Below are 14,675 nucleotides of genomic sequence, written 5' to 3'. Positions count from 1 at the left end.
CAAAATGACAGAACTTTTGGAGATCTGAGAATAGATAAGCACCAACATGAGTGACTTGGCACCCAAATGCATCATCTGGGTGTGTTGTCTTGGTCCCGAGAAGCTCGATTTCGTATGGTAGCAGTTCAATTAAAGTGTTCAATCCAGCCGATTGATGGTCCAACCAGTTGGTTCACACACAAAAATTCGTTTCTTAAAGTGAGGGAGAAGGACATTTTTATCTTGAAGAGGCAACCTGTAAGCTCAGAGAGAGGTGTACGTGAATTGTCAGTCCTTGAGTTTCATTGGCTCAGGTGGAAAACTGAGGCGGGAGAAGACTTTTGATTGGCTGCAGCACACAGGTGATCAGTCACTGAATCGAGGCATTAACTTAGCATTCAGTCGACAACGCGGGTTACTACCTAAAACCTCGAACCATAAAGGGATTCTTAATGATTTTTTTCTCGGTGGAAATACACGTCAAGAAATTAATTCAACAAAGGAAATTCAACTTTCTGAAGTCAAGGTTCTGCTTGAGTTTGGACCATTAGATAGAGGTAGGGGGGGCAAATAAATCAGATTTTCATGAAAGAGTTATTGGGCTTCAGCCACATCAGAAGACGGTTTAATTTGCAATTGCACCGTGAAACGTCTCAAGATGTCGAGAAAGCTATATTTGTTCCCTGCCATTTTTTGGTGCTTATCAGGTGAGTATCGAGCTCCGTGCCCCCCTTCCCCTCCCCCTCCTCCTCTCTCGCCATAACTGGTTTTTTTTTTTTATTGTTGTTGTTCGCCTGAAAAACAAATGCTTTGTAGGCTAGTCTTAGCTTATATCAGTCTGAATTTGTGTTGGACAGTTAACAACAAAAACTCACGTGCCTTATTCTGGGTGGATAGAAAATACTGTTAATGTGTTTATTTAGGTATTAGGGGCCGTTCCGCCGAAGAATGTGGCCGTCCACCGTTAATGGAGAACAGGATTGTGGGTGGGATGAACGCACCAGATGGGTCTTGGCCGTGGCAGGTGGACATACAGGTAGATCACCCTGACACCACTTTCTTTTCACACTTTCATCCACTGGGTATAAGCTCATTTTGTGTAGGCTTAGCCTGCAGCTTTGTGTGTGGTTTAGTCTGTGTTTTGATGATCAAACTGACCTGCTGAGAAAGGGATTATGCGTCTGATGCTGACGTGACTCATTGTTTTTCTCCCCTCGGCCTCAAGACGTCTGATGGTCATATCTGCGGAGGCTCCATCATCAACAAAAACTGGGTCCTGTCAGCTGCACATTGTTTTCCCAAGTAAGAAAGCTCTCCTGAGATTAAAAAAAAATAAAAAATCAGCAGGTAAAACTCGAGGCTGAGCTCCTGCCTTCTGGCTCTCTTCTTCGACATCATTTTCGGCAAACAGTATTACTTGTTTAGGTCATTTAAAAAAAAAAAAAAGAAGAAGCTTTTTTTCAAGCTGAAATGTTAAAAAGACAGTATTCAATGTTTGCTCTGTCCAGCTGATAAACGCTGTATACATTTTTGGTAACACTTTTTAATTTTACACAATATGTTTAAAGAATACAGCAGACAAACAGCTGCTCATTCATGCGGTTCATTGTATTTCTTGGGTAACAGTTATACTCAGAATATAACCGCGTCCCTTTCAGAGAACACCTGCACAACATAAAACATCTTATACCTGGCCCTTAGTCACTCTAAATTGTACAGGTTTCACATTTCAGCTCCCTTTGAATTTCCAGTTTAGCAGGTTTAAATCGGTGTCCATCTGTCCCCTTTCAGTCCGTATGACCTGAGTTCTTACGTTATCTACGTTGGTCGGCACCAGCTGAATGGCTTTAACCCATACCAGTCAACTCATTATGTGAGCCGAGTGGTGATCCCATCCGGTTACGACGAGCCTCACACTGGCAAAGATCTGGCTCTACTGCAGCTGTCCAGTCCGATAACCTGGTCTGATCACGTCCTGCCTGTGTGCTTGCCGGCCTCTGGCACCCTATTCCCAGCTGACATGACGTGCTACGTCACTGGCTGGGGGAACATCCGGGAAAACGGTAAAGCTTGACAATTTCATTCAATTATGTGCGCGTTTGATTATTATTTTTTTTTTTTTACCAAATGCCAAAAAGCAGCTTTGATGAAGTAGATGTGAACAAATAACATTTCTCCATTTACATTAAAGACTAATTGTTAAAGAAAATAGCGCTTTATTTTACACTTTGTGTTACTTTTGCGCATAAACTGTGATTACATGTGTAATCCGAGCCTCTGAAAGTATACTGCAGAAATTAGTAAAGTTTGAAAGAGTTACGGTTACTTTGCGATTGTTATCAAGCGGGCACAAATGCGTACTACTTTCCTTTTACTAACTGTAAAAAAAGAAAGAAAAAAAAATGTTCTTCGACATCATTTGTCCGTATCCCCGTCAGTCCCTCTGTTAGGACTCGGGACTCTGCAGGAAGTGCAGGTGCCAATCATCTCCCAGAGTTCATGTCAGGAGATGTATCAAACGGACCCGACGGAGCAGGTGGACATCCTGTATGACATGATCTGTGCTGGATACCAGGAGGGTGGCAAAGACTCCTGCCAGGTACTGTTGAATCAGCTGTTTGTGTGCTGCTGTCTTTACTTTCTCAGAACTTTGACCCCTTATTTTGCTGCAGTCATCCACTAGTTTGTTACATCTTCTGTTTGAGAACCTGGATACCTCCCGGGGGGAATAATCTGAATAAGCGTGTATGTTTGTGCTGTCTCCCAAGGGTGATTCAGGAGGGCCTCTAGTCTGCCGCATGATAAATGGGACCTGGGTGCAGGCTGGGGTGGTGAGTTTTGGACTGGGCTGTGCTAACCGAAACAAGCCAGGTGTGTATGCCAGGCTGACCAGCTACTCAGACTTCATCGTCAATACAATACCAGACATCCGACTGTACGGCCGAGCTCATCGGAGCTGGTATGGGAGAAATGTTGTGTTGGTCGTCTGTCTGTTCACAGCACTGATGCTGCTTTAGGGATGAACTGGGGCAGAATATAAAGGAAGTGATCAATAAAAGTCTCACTGAGTGGCCCCAAGTAGTCAAGATGGCTACTTTTATTTGAAATGCACACAAAGCCATACTGAACTTTGAATGCATCTTACATTTTTAGACTTATGACTGTATAATGAGCTTTGATTTAAAGTAGTTTTGATAGTTTTGTACATTAAATCTGAATTGAGATAAATTATGTATTTTGGATTTGAAATAAATTGTTAATTTGATTCTTAAAGTCAGCTCTCTGCTCTGTTCAGCCTCTGACTACCAGGTTTCTGTAATGTTAGATTTGCATTTAATCTACATTTGCTTTTTCCAAAGCTCTTCAAACTTGTTAGGGGAGATTTTTTTTTTTTTTTAGTGCACAACCCAAATGTTCCCATTCTAGTTGTTCTGCTTAAATAAAATCAACATAAAATGACCAAATATGGGCTTCTTCCAAGTTTATTAAATATCCAGGATCAGAGAGGGTTGATGACAATTATTTTGTTTTATTATAAAGCAAGCATAGCATGGTTAAAAAAAACAACAACATACACACATCCAAGTGTTGTCTTTGAGGAGTTGTATGTCAGGCGTCAGGGGGAATGCTATCCGAGAGAATCATGGGAGAGCCGAGCTGTAACTCCTGCTGCAGCGATTCCAGATCAGCTGGAGTCATACGATGAACCTCACTCCAGTCGGATAAGAGGGAGGCGGAGAGAGGGGCCGAGTCGTAACTGATGGAGATGACAGACATGCAGAAACATTGAAAGAAAGTACTAACCCTCAGAGTTAAAACTGTCCTGGATAACGGTAGTTATCTGTCCTGCAATGCAAAAAACGGGTTCAAATTTAACTCGGCTGGTCAAAGTTCATGAAAAATGGTTTCAAACTTCCTCCCATAGCAATTTTACTTTGTGCTTATAAGGAAGACACAGAAGACATTAGCCAAATCATTTACCAAACTACAAGTAGGCTAAAATATTCCCTTGAAATGACGGGGAGGTCTGTTGTTTGACCGTATCATCCACCCTCAACTCCCCGGCTCTGCTCTTTCTAAGGCACAGATGAGTGAAAATAAAGGAAACGCCTTAGCCTTTGACCACAGTGAAGGGATCCAGCAGCCGTGTTTCGCTGTGGGTGCATTTTGCTGCCATGGACTGTTTCCTCAAAGAGGGAATGGTTGCTGCACATGAGGTCAAAGTTGTTCAAAGTGAACATTTCATCCTGATGAGTGGTCACCTCTAGAATGATGGGGTCTCTGCCCATAAGCCTCAAATAGAGTTGCTTAATAATTTGTGTAGGAAAATGATGTAAATCGTGCTGTGTCCTGCAACAGTCATCAGATCTCAACCCAACTCAACATGTACCGTTTGGAAAAATGGTGACCTAATGGGGTCCTAACATCTCCACTACCACCAAAAACCAAGTTTTCAGTCTCTTCAGTTTCTCATCTGTTCGTAGTTTCTACATAAAGAGATGAATATTCATCAGTTTTACTACAGGACTACTTTGGCCCTTAAGCAGATGTTACTAATGCTCAGATATTATTGGATCTCATTAATTAGAAGATACTTTGACAAGATTGTAGAGATTATGTAAATAAATTAAGCCATTTGCTTAAACACAACAGCACATTGGATTATGTTATAGCTTACATAGTCAACAACAGTAAAACAGTAGCAAAAAGCTTTTTGTAAAAATCCTAAATTAGATATTAACGTAAGACCAAATCTGCAAGTTTTAATGCAATTCTGAGCTGGTTAAAGAAATATAAATGACAGTGGCTGTTGGAGACCACTAACAGTCTGAGGTGAATAGGTAAAACTCTGGCAGAAAGCCTTTCTTTAAAAAAAAAAACCAAACCAGCCGTATCAGACCTCACCTGTCCCTGTCACAGTGTTGCAGGTCTGTCAGAGACTGGTTGAGAAGGTCATCCAGATCAAAGCCCACACCGTACCCTGCTCCGCTGCCCTTAGGGGTGACTGAGAACACAGGAGGCAAGACGTCCTCTACCTGACAGAGGAAAGGTGAAAAAACATTGGGTCAGCTGAACTTTGAATCCTTTAGGTTGGTTCAAGCAAGTACTGCCTGATTAAAACAACAATAAATCACAATGCAGACCTGGGACTTTGAGAGCTGCAGTGTCACTGTATGGATGTCAGGGGCAATGGAGGGTCCTTGTTGCCCAGTATCTGTAAATCCTAGGCTGGGGTGAGGCTGAGAGGGGACTCCTAACCTCCCACAGAGAGGGTTTGTGCTCTGTGCTGCAGTTTTCTCTCCTCCGGTGGGACAAAGCTTCTCCATCGATCCTGAACTCGCAGGCAAGGAGTTGAGGTTATTCTGACTTCTGATATCCACATTCCCGTTCGTCTCGCTGTTGCTCAGTGTTGGAGTTTTGGGCAAAAACCTCTCCAGCGGGAGCAGCTGAGGCTGAGGGTCAGGTTGGGTTTGACTCTGGGGCTGAAGAAAGCTTGACGGCGGCTGTGATGTCCTGTTTGGTTGTTGTGGCGGCCTTGTCTCCAAATGCTGGCCGCTCCAGTTCCCTAGACAGGTGAATCCACTTTGCCCATTGCTCTCAGAGTGAGATCGGAGCGTGTTATTTTTAACAAATCCACTTGTGACAGCCATTATATCCATCTCTCCACTTACAGCAACAACTATATCCGCTGGAGGCTTCCTTTGGCTCATGGAGAAAGGTAATGGTGGTTGCTGGGTGCTGGAAGGCTGAAACATTGCTGGCTGGTTAGGTTTTACTTGAGAGATTAACTGCTCATGAGAGTGAATCTTCCTCAGCTCTTTGTGTGTTTTATTGTTCAAAGCTCCTTGAGTGTTATCACAGGTAACTAGACCTCGTTGCGAGTTTACATTACAATCCTTATTCTTTAATCCATCATTATTAGCAGTTTGAGATTTTTCATTGCAGCTATCTATCATCTTTGTCCAGCGCTGCAACAGGCTTTTGTCATTGTCACTCAGCAGAACCCCACGCAGCGAGTCCCCTTGTTTTCCCTCTCTTTTTTCCTTTTCCTTCATTTTTCTCTCCCTCTCTCGTGCTCGTTCCTGCCTCTTCCTTCTTTTCTCCTCCCTTTCTCGTTGACGCTCCTGGGCTGTGACAGGCCGACGCGACTCTGGAACAGAAGACAGGGAGGACGATACACCTCCTCCGGAGCCAGTGTCAATTCCCAGGGCCGAGCCACTTCCATCTGCAATGAAGATATCAAACTCTTTTTAAAGGAGGTTTCAAAGACGAGACGTCAGTAAGAGAAGGAGATGTGGGGAAAAAAACACGAACTTACCACTCCTGGCTCTATGTCTGATTGCCGATTTCAATAAAACTTTTAGTGCAGTTTTAGTTATCTCTGAAATGGCACCTTCTTTTTTAGTTCCCTCTGCTGCACAAGTAGGAGGCCTCGCATTCTTGGATAGGGATTGTGAAAGAGACTGAGAAAGTGACTGGGCCTGTGCCACCGAAAGAGAAAGGGAAGGTACAGTGGTGGGTAGGGGTGTCATGGTCTGTGCTGGTGCTGCAGTGATGGAGGTGGCAGGCTGGGCCATGGACTGGCTCTGGGTACTTTGAGCCTGAGGAGCCTGACTGCTTGTTAGCTGTTCCTGTGCCTCACTGTCTCTCATTGTTTCTGATGGAGCATCCTGACTAGACACTGGTGTCGTTAAGTCTATGGTCTCTGGCTGACCGCTGTCAGAGTTGGCACTGGGCATGTCCACATCAACTGGACCACTTTCATTCTTACTGAGGAGAGGCAAATTATGGGTCACACGAGGCGGGACAACCTCTAAAAGGGCTGCTGGCTTATCAAAGGTTTTCATTTGATTTGTAAATGCATGGTTCACTTCTGCTGGTGCGAGGTCTTGTTGCTGCTGAGACTTTGCATCTCTCATTTGCTGTTGCCGTATCTGTTGTGTTTGTGGGTGTTGTGCCATTGGAACCAACGTTGATTTAGTCAGCTTGACAGTTACAGGCCGAGCATTGTACTGGTTGCCGCCTTGTGCAGCAGCTCCACAGTTCACCCTCGGCAAAGGCCTGAACTGCAGCCTTTGACGACAAACCTGTTTTTTTCTATGAAAGTCCTGGATTTCCATCAAAATCGCCTCTTTAATTTGCTCCTTATTCATTGGAAGTTTGTCGAACTCAAAGTCAAAAGCTGGCACACAAATTGGCTCATCATCTGGGTCGTGGTACTTGCCCAGGTAAGGATGCTCCAGCGCCTCCGTGACACTGATTCGTTCTCGTGGATCAAAGCGCAACATGGCCCCCAGCAGGTCTAAAGCTTGTGGTTCAGCTTGTGGATACAGTTTGGCCAAAGGCACAGCTGTCCTTGACGGAAGGCTCTGAACATAGGAGCGCACCCTGTCAGCCCTAATAGCACCGATTAAACCCTCAGGGGGTGTGCCTAACACACTCAAAATGAGCTGGAGCTGGTGTACGTAGTGCTTCCCAGGAAATAGCTGCTTACGCCCCAACATTTCAGCAAAGATGCAGCCTACAGACCACAAGTCAATGGCCAAACTGTAATGATTCAAAGACAGCAGGAGTTCAGGAGCACGGTACCACCGAGTCGCCACATACTCAGTCATGAATGAATAAGACTCCTCGGGGCGTGAACTCAGACCCCTTGCCATGCCAAAGTCACCAATTTTTAGCTCACAGTTTTCATTCACCAGCAGGTTAGAGGGTTTGAGGTCACGGTGGATGACGTTGGCAGAGTGCACATACTTGAGGCCTCGGAGCAGCTGGTACAGAAAGTAGCGTGTGTGCTCTGGGGTTAGTGTCTGGGCGGAGTGTATGATCTGGTGCAGGTCACTCTCCATGAGGTCCAAAACTACATACCTGCACACACAGGAAGTGGAGAGATGAGATGAGCAACACTTGCCGCTTACTTGATAATAATATGACGGGAGTTATTTCAATTTATTGACATAAAACGAGTGGCCATAGGAAAGAAAGGTTGTGGTTGTGATGCACAGAAGTTGAAAGAAGCCAATTCGTTTTGTAGTTATGAGTCCTTTGAACGAACATCCTTCATGTATTAAACAATGGTTTAATCAGTGAAGTCATAATCAGGACTTCTGAGCACAATCTCATACAGTAATTCATAATCTTTTCAGGTAAATATATTTGATTTATTCTTAAGTGATAACTAGTGACAGTATGATCCAAACAAAGACTGCTTGCTATGATATTTTACTTACAACTTCAACTAGTTAAAAAGTGACATAATGGAATAGTATACATTTTTGTCAATGTGTGAGAAAAATTTCAGTTACTTTTTTTATATCTAAGGAGTTTAATGGCTTTTCTGGCCTGAGGTGTTGCATATGTTATCTGCTGTCCACGTTACAGTAAAAATAAAAGGTACATACACAGACTTGAAGGCAGAGTGAGGAAGGTTTGGCTGCAGGATGTCCTTGATGGCGATAATATTGTCATGTTTGAAGTGCTTGAGAATCTTTAGTTCTCTTAGTGTGCGTTTGGCATTTGTCACCACTTCAAAAGCATTGGAGATCTTCTTTATTGCCACCTGCTGGCCTGTGAAAAGCCAATGCAGAACAGAGATTGAAACAGTGTTGGAGGGGTAGCCTCTGCTGATAATGAACTTCCATATTAATTACGACTTATAGTAAACAGAGGGTATACTTTCTGTTTTCTCTTTACCATTGTCCCTTCTTCTGGCAGATGAAACAACGCCATAAGCCCCAGTGCCAATGGTCTCTATGACATCGTATTCCTCTCCAACGTCGAACTTCACATCGAGAGAGTGTGCTTTAAGCAAAGCCAAGTTTTTTGCTGCTGTGCTGGTGTCTGTGGTGCTGCCTGTTGGCTCAATCCCACGCTGATTCTGGTTTATTCTGCTTTTATCAGTGGCCATTCTGTCAGAAGAAGCCACAACTTGACCATTTTTCCCATCCCCAACTTCTTTAGTTGACATTTTTCTGCAAAGAATACAAACAAAAAAAAAAAGCTAAGAGACAGGCATTCAGTGCTATCTTCTGACAAGTTCTTCAATGCACTGCATGTGATTATATTACCGTAGTGCTTGTTCAGTGTGTGGCCTATCAGCACACCATGAATACTGGTCTCACAAATCCTATATAAAAGCCTTAATCTGTTTCATGTTGTCTCTATGGCTCACGCTTACTCCATTTGAGGGTTTGGCTTATGTGCACGATCCGAGGACCCCTGAGTCTGAACAGGGCCATGCTTTGAGGCACACAAAGAGGTGCAGACGAGCATGAGCCTAAATCCAAGTCAGTCAAAATGTAAACGGACTGTTGCACAGCTCTCCTCCCTTTTCAGACAAAAGGACGTTCAGTTAGTGGAGAGCCAAGTTAAGTTAAAACAGATGGAAAGTGATATTCTGCGAATATACATTAACATTTCAGCTGGGTTCTGAAAAATGCTTTAAAATGGTTTAAAATTTTAAAAGTAAAACCTGTATATGGCAGATATGTAATACTATTGAAGGCATGTTGAGTGTTATGCATTTGACTCTGTTGTATCAATGGTTTTAATGATAATGTTTATAGGAAATCAGGACAGCCTGAAATGCTGCCTAAGTAGAAGCAGCGTTAATTTAAATCATATATATCATGACGTTTATTGATCTAGTCTATTACACGAGTAGCAATTAAGATGGCTAAAATTATCCCTTGAATTGGTTATTTCAGTATTAGGCTGCGGCTACACGAAAACGTTTTTCACTGTGAACGATACTTTTTCTTATCGTTTCGCTGTCGCGGCCACACGGAGCCGGCGTTCCCACTACCCCAAAACGATAGTTTTTGAAAACGGGTTCCAGAGTGGGAAAGTTTGAAAACGGCCTCGTTTCGTTTCCATTGTTACAGCTAAAACGTTTTTGCGTCAGTCACACGTTGACGCTGTGAGACTTCTCTATTGTCTCACAGCGTGGCGTGACACAGTGGTGTGTGTACTGCATCGTTTCATCGTTTTCGTCTGGACCTGTTACCTCATACAGCAGCGTTGCCGTGTGGTTGCAAGAATTTTCGTACCCGTTTTTAAAAAAAACCTTGTTTCGTTTCCGTGTAGCCGTAGCCTCAGTTCAATGATCATTTCCTGCAGCCCCAAGGTGCCAATTCACACCTTTCCCTGAGACTCAGTCAGTAATTAAGATATAACAGGCAAAGTTGTTACAGATTTGAAATAACAATAATAAGGATGCAACTTTTCAGGTCTCTAGATTGAAAACTATGTATTTTCCCTCTGGAATACTGGCATAGTTGCATCGTGAGAGTGAACTACTAAAGAAGATGAGGCGAGACCAGAGGTCTGTTAAGTAACTTCACACCGCTAGGCCTGAAGTGGACATAACCTGTAGCTCTCATTCAGACGTCTTCAAGAGAATAGCTAGAGACAAACTTACAAGAAGGTGGCGAAAAAGTCATGTTGGCGTTCCCTCAACGTGGTGACAAAGAGCTAAGTACATGATAAACGTAAAGCCTTACCCACTTCTTGACGCAGGGGCGTAGGCTATCTAACGTTACCTGAAGCTCTGGCTCTCTACAAGCCGTTATGCCATGTCTTCCTTGGTTTTTTAACGAACCTGCACTACACAAGTACGTGTTTGCAAACAGCGTAATATACTTTAAACGTGAGAGCCAACCACAGCATCTGTCTTGATGTTTTTAATCCCGAACTAGCACGACTTTTTGTTGTTTTGTCTGCCGCTTCCTCATACAGTTCCGTGTATGGATTTGAGTGCCAGGTCGCAGACCAATTGGAAGAGGGGTGCTTTGGAGCGACCGTCCAATAGGATTTCGTAGGTGAGAGGCGGAGCTTTACGGTAAAGAGTAAAGGTCTCTGTGATTTTATTTATTTATTTTTGAGTGGTGACGTCGTTTTAGGCAGCGTAGTTGATTTCTGGAAGGGGCCACATTAGGGCAAAATTACCTGCCCCCATATATTGGCTGCTATATTTGTGCCAAACAATCCCGAGACTACTGTGACCACTTTGAATGGTGGCGATACTGCGATAGTAAGCTATAGGCTAATAGAATGGCTAAAAAGAAAGAAACAAAAAAAAAACCCGAAAAGAGATATAAAGTTGGACACCTGGGATTATTTTACCTACATCACAATTCGTTCATTTAAAAATATTTGAAGACAATCAAATTAGAATTGTATTTAAGATTATCTATTGTGTATTTTCATTTGGAAAACGGTCATTTGGGCATTAAAAAGAAAATAATACAGACGCTATCTTCAAAAAGTCTCATATTTTATTATAACACCGGATATTTTATTGTTTTGGTGCACATTCTTGAAACATAAGCACTGATAATTAAACAATAAACTATGGCGAACCCGACCCTGAGAGTATTATCGTATCAAACACCATTGAAATGCCACAAATTATTCCAGAAATGTTGACTTTGGACATTTTCTTTTTTGCTTTATGCACTTTTCTTTAGAAAACAGCAATGCTTCGCTGTCATTTTGGATGCTGGATTTGTACTTATGGCATTGCTATTTTTGAGGGTATATTTAAGGGATTCCAGCAGTAGATCGCTGCTATGGCGTCCATGAACCGTGTGGGAGGTTATTTACATTTTCCCCAAAGGACGAAACAGACTGAAGTTCACAGTAAATATGCAGAAAACAAACAAACAAACAAAAAACGCCCACCTGGCTGACCCAACATCTGGAGCCGACCGCCCAATGACAGGGACGTACAAAACTTGTGCGGACCAATCAGAAGTGAGAATCTATGGCGTAACACGTCGCTTTGAGCAGGGGACACTTGAGTGAAATTTGAAAGACTAATCACATATTGGCGATTAAGCATTCATTTCGGTGCCTATAACGTGCTACAAGTCCACCCGGAAGTGTCCAAATGGCTGCGGCTCAGGGTGTGCCGGGATGGGAGAGAAAAATGCGCATTGTTTTGTGCCTTTTCGGTTTGGTTTTGTCTGTTTATGCCCTCCATGTCGAGCTGTCCAGAGAGAGAGACCCAGATTACAGGGCGATGTGCGACCTGGGGGAGTCTGTGAGCTGCTCCAAAGTTTTTATATCCAGGTATGATTTCATTCCTCATTTTGTGTACTGCTCAATTCACGACCTCAAGCGACAACTGATGCATGTCTGACCCAAACATTTTCTTGCAAGCTGAAGCTTTGGCATATTTTATGGTATTTCCAAGCCTCATTCATTGCCACGTGTAAACAAATTCCTCTGGAAATACCTCACTTCAAGGGCTTCTGTACACGGTGAGAACACAGAAATTCTCTGATATTTCATATGGGTTGGCCTATTATATTTCTTGTTCCAAGAATCTGCCAACCTGATCATTTATACACACTTATATTATATATTATTATATATATATAATAGATTCAGATATACTTTATTATTCTCATGGGGAAATTACAGTAAAAATACACACACACACACACATATATATATGTGTGTGTGTGTGTGTGTATTTTCAAGAATGTGTTGACCTGACTGTTACTACTTCTTTTATCCCTCTTTGGCAGATGGGGACGGGGATTTGGTTTGGTCCAGTTCTTCGTGGCCAAAGATAGTCTTCTGAACCAGCCCAACAGTGTGCTTGGCATCTTATTTTACACTCTGCAAATGGGCCTTGGTTAGTCTGTGATTGAAAATTACAGTGCTCAGGCTAAAACTGCTCAGTTTGACATAGTTTGACTGCATTTCAGTTATTTAAAATTATATATTGTTGTGTTTAAACATACAGAGGGACTGAGATCATGTGTTTGTCATTATTGCAGGACTCTCTTTGTCTAAAAAGGCAGCCTTGGCCTTGGTCCTCTCCTCCTGGGTGTCCGTGGCTGGCTCACTTTATCTTGCATCCATTCTGGCCTTTGTTCTGGGAGATTTCTGCATGGTTTGTGTGTCAACATACATTGTCAATTTTGTACTGCTCTTTACCAACCTGAAACGGAAGACGGCAATTGAAGGACTGAAGGAAAAGACTGGGTAGAAAAATGCTACCTGTAAAATTCAACACGTTCTTTTTTCCAAAGCTAGCCTGCGGCTACACTGGATCTGAAAAAGCAGACTCTCTCCCTCAGTTATCTTTAACATTCGTCAGAGAAAAGCAACTGGAGATTCATGTCAAAAGATCAATTAGATTATTTCAGTACAGAAATTAGAGATAAAGACGGCAGATATTTTTGTAAAACATTGTGCATTTGTGATCTTGATTACATATCTCTGAACACTACCTCTTGTTTGATGTGATTTAATTCTGTCTTGTTATCAAAAATCTTTTAAGTGAGGACAGTGCAGTCACGCAGCTGAGTCATGCAAATACTCAGTTTCACTTCCCAGTGAGTTTATTATTTTTTGCATGTATTTCCTACTGACAGTGGACACAAGTTAAAACCCTATAATGCCTGATCCAAGAAATAATGGACAGAAAATGTCAATGTTTCTTTCTTTATTTGGCCCTTTAACAAAATGTGAACAAAAATAACTTGCATATGTTTTGTTTTTTTTTGGTTTGTATCAAATTTGATACAAATATTTTCTGCACCTTTTTACCTTAATCTAAAATGCAAAAAACAAAGTTAATTTAAGTTGCTTCAACAATGTCTCTACTGGACAAAACCAGATGGGGGCTAATGGGATTCAGCCATTTTGGAACGTGCGGTGTGATATAACGGAATTATTGTTGCGCAGAAGGCATCCACCAGGGGGCAGAAGACGAGCGTCAGATTGTATACAACTGGGTTTTGAGCAAAGTTTTTAACATATGGTGATGCAATAGGTCTCAGAAATGTCTGTATCAAATATGATACTCACTGTTTAGTTTAGTTTTCTATTTTAAGAACATTTATAGATGGCAGTATTTACATTATGCATAACAAACTTAGATCTCTCTGTATAACCTTCACAGAATAATTAGGCTCTTCCTTTACTTTTGGAGGAAATTCAAAATAATTTCTCCTAACATGGAAACTGCTCATCAGTATGTTGTTCAGTGTAACAGATGCTTCTCTGTGGGGAAAAAGAGACTCCTGCCATATCTAATTTCAAAAGCAAGAAGTGAAGCCGTGACAGTGGGAAAATGATCGACTGCAGCTTCATACGCACTTTTAAAGTAACTACAGAGCAACAGTCTTGCAGGACAAAGTGCATAGCTTATACTAACATAGAGAAGTACAGATAGAACAACGCTTCTTTTAACACCTCTTCTTGCAGGTTTACACCAGAGCTAAAAAAAAAGTACAGAGATGTTGACACTCTTAAGCCTAACACATCTGCTGTACTTGTTACACTATTTATAAATGGTGTCACATTTGCAGATGTGGTGACGTTGCCCACTGACGTGTCTTAGCCATTTCCGCTGGTGGTCTTGGTATCTATTAGTGGTGTTGGTTGAGTGGGGACAACATTTCCTGTGTACAATGGTGGGCCTGTAGTTTTGCATCATGTTGGGTACTTTGGATGCTTGTTGAATTCGATTCAGCTGATCAGGAGATCGAAATGTCTGACTTCATCAAAGCTTCTGGTGATCGCATTGTTTTAAGGTCCATTGTCCATAAAACTGTTTTATCTGAATTTATTAAGAGCACTTTCGTGTGACTCAACAAAACACTTATGACACACATGTCATAATTCGTTGTTTTGTAAGTGACAAAGATGCAGAGAATTTATCTATCTAAATTAACATA

General features: G+C 42.2%; 3 protein-coding genes across 6 annotated transcripts in view; 2 read left to right on the top strand and 1 right to left on the bottom strand.

Moving 5' to 3' along the window:
• The first annotated feature begins 336 nt into the window (after positions 1-336).
• Positions 337-14,675, top strand: part of LOC142374525 (transmembrane protease serine 9-like) — a 21,440-nt gene continuing 7,101 nt past the window's right edge. The window contains exons 1-7 of the mRNA XM_075458245.1: positions 337-686; positions 903-1,015; positions 1,205-1,281; positions 1,771-2,042; positions 2,418-2,578; positions 2,748-2,994; positions 5,388-5,553. Of these exons, the coding sequence (XP_075314360.1) occupies positions 638-686; positions 903-1,015; positions 1,205-1,281; positions 1,771-2,042; positions 2,418-2,578; positions 2,748-2,994; positions 5,388-5,553 (1,085 nt within the window). The 5' untranslated portion in view covers positions 337-637. The remainder of the gene's footprint in view (positions 687-902; positions 1,016-1,204; positions 1,282-1,770; positions 2,043-2,417; positions 2,579-2,747; positions 2,995-5,387; positions 5,554-14,675) is intronic.
• mapk7 (mitogen-activated protein kinase 7) lies at positions 3,306-10,747 on the bottom strand. 4 transcript variants are annotated; one of them, XM_075456757.1, is made up of 7 exons: positions 10,400-10,747; positions 8,674-8,951; positions 8,382-8,547; positions 6,299-7,848; positions 5,124-6,205; positions 4,885-5,015; positions 3,306-3,736 (listed from the first exon to the last, which is right to left on the bottom strand). In XM_075456757.1, exons 2-7 carry the CDS (start codon positions 8,945-8,947, stop codon positions 3,589-3,591), a joined length of 3,351 nt encoding a protein of 1,116 aa, XP_075312872.1. In that variant the 5' UTR covers positions 8,948-8,951; positions 10,400-10,747; the 3' UTR covers positions 3,306-3,588. The 4 variants fall into 4 exon arrangements, with proteins under 4 accessions (XP_075312872.1, XP_075312874.1, XP_075312873.1 ...); XM_075456759.1 differs by having other exon boundaries at positions 10,482-10,747; XM_075456758.1 differs by having other exon boundaries at positions 10,521-10,747.
• vkorc1 (vitamin K epoxide reductase complex, subunit 1) lies at positions 10,457-13,427 on the top strand. The gene is made up of 3 exons (XM_075456761.1): positions 10,457-12,051; positions 12,513-12,622; positions 12,768-13,427. The coding sequence occupies exons 1-3, from the start codon at positions 11,870-11,872 to the stop codon at positions 12,977-12,979; spliced, it is 504 nt and encodes a 167-aa protein (XP_075312876.1). The 5' UTR covers positions 10,457-11,869; the 3' UTR covers positions 12,980-13,427.

The sequence above is a fragment of the Odontesthes bonariensis genome, chromosome 23, assembly GCF_027942865.1.
Source record: "Odontesthes bonariensis isolate fOdoBon6 chromosome 23, fOdoBon6.hap1, whole genome shotgun sequence".
Taxonomy (NCBI): domain Eukaryota; kingdom Metazoa; phylum Chordata; class Actinopteri; order Atheriniformes; family Atherinopsidae; genus Odontesthes; species Odontesthes bonariensis.
Note: the sequence above shows the minus strand (reverse complement) of the source record. Positions and strands in the feature narration are given on the sequence as shown.

What these genes read in the sequence shown, in the direction of transcription:
- vkorc1 (XM_075456761.1), top strand. Translation starts at nt 11,870, where the DNA reads ATGGCTGCGGCTCAGGGTGTGCCGGGATGGGAGAGAAAAATGCGCATT. An exon ending in TCCAAAGTTTTTATATCCAG is followed by an intron (nt 12,052 to 12,512) that starts GTATGATTTCAT and finishes CCTCTTTGGCAG; the next exon opens with ATGGGGACGGGGATTTGGTT. An exon ending in CACTCTGCAAATGGGCCTTG is followed by an intron (nt 12,623 to 12,767) that starts GTTAGTCTGTGA and finishes TCATTATTGCAG; the next exon opens with GACTCTCTTTGTCTAAAAAG.
- mapk7 (XM_075456757.1), bottom strand. Translation starts at nt 8,947, where the DNA reads ATGTCAACTAAAGAAGTTGGGGATGGGAAAAATGGTCAAGTTGTGGCT. An exon ending in TGCCAGAAGAAGGGACAATG is followed by an intron (nt 8,548 to 8,673) that starts GTAAAGAGAAAA and finishes GGCTTTTCACAG; the next exon opens with GCCAGCAGGTGGCAATAAAG. An exon ending in TGCAGCTCTCAAAGTCCCAG is followed by an intron (nt 5,016 to 5,123) that starts GTCTGCATTGTG and finishes TTCCTCTGTCAG; the next exon opens with GTAGAGGACGTCTTGCCTCC.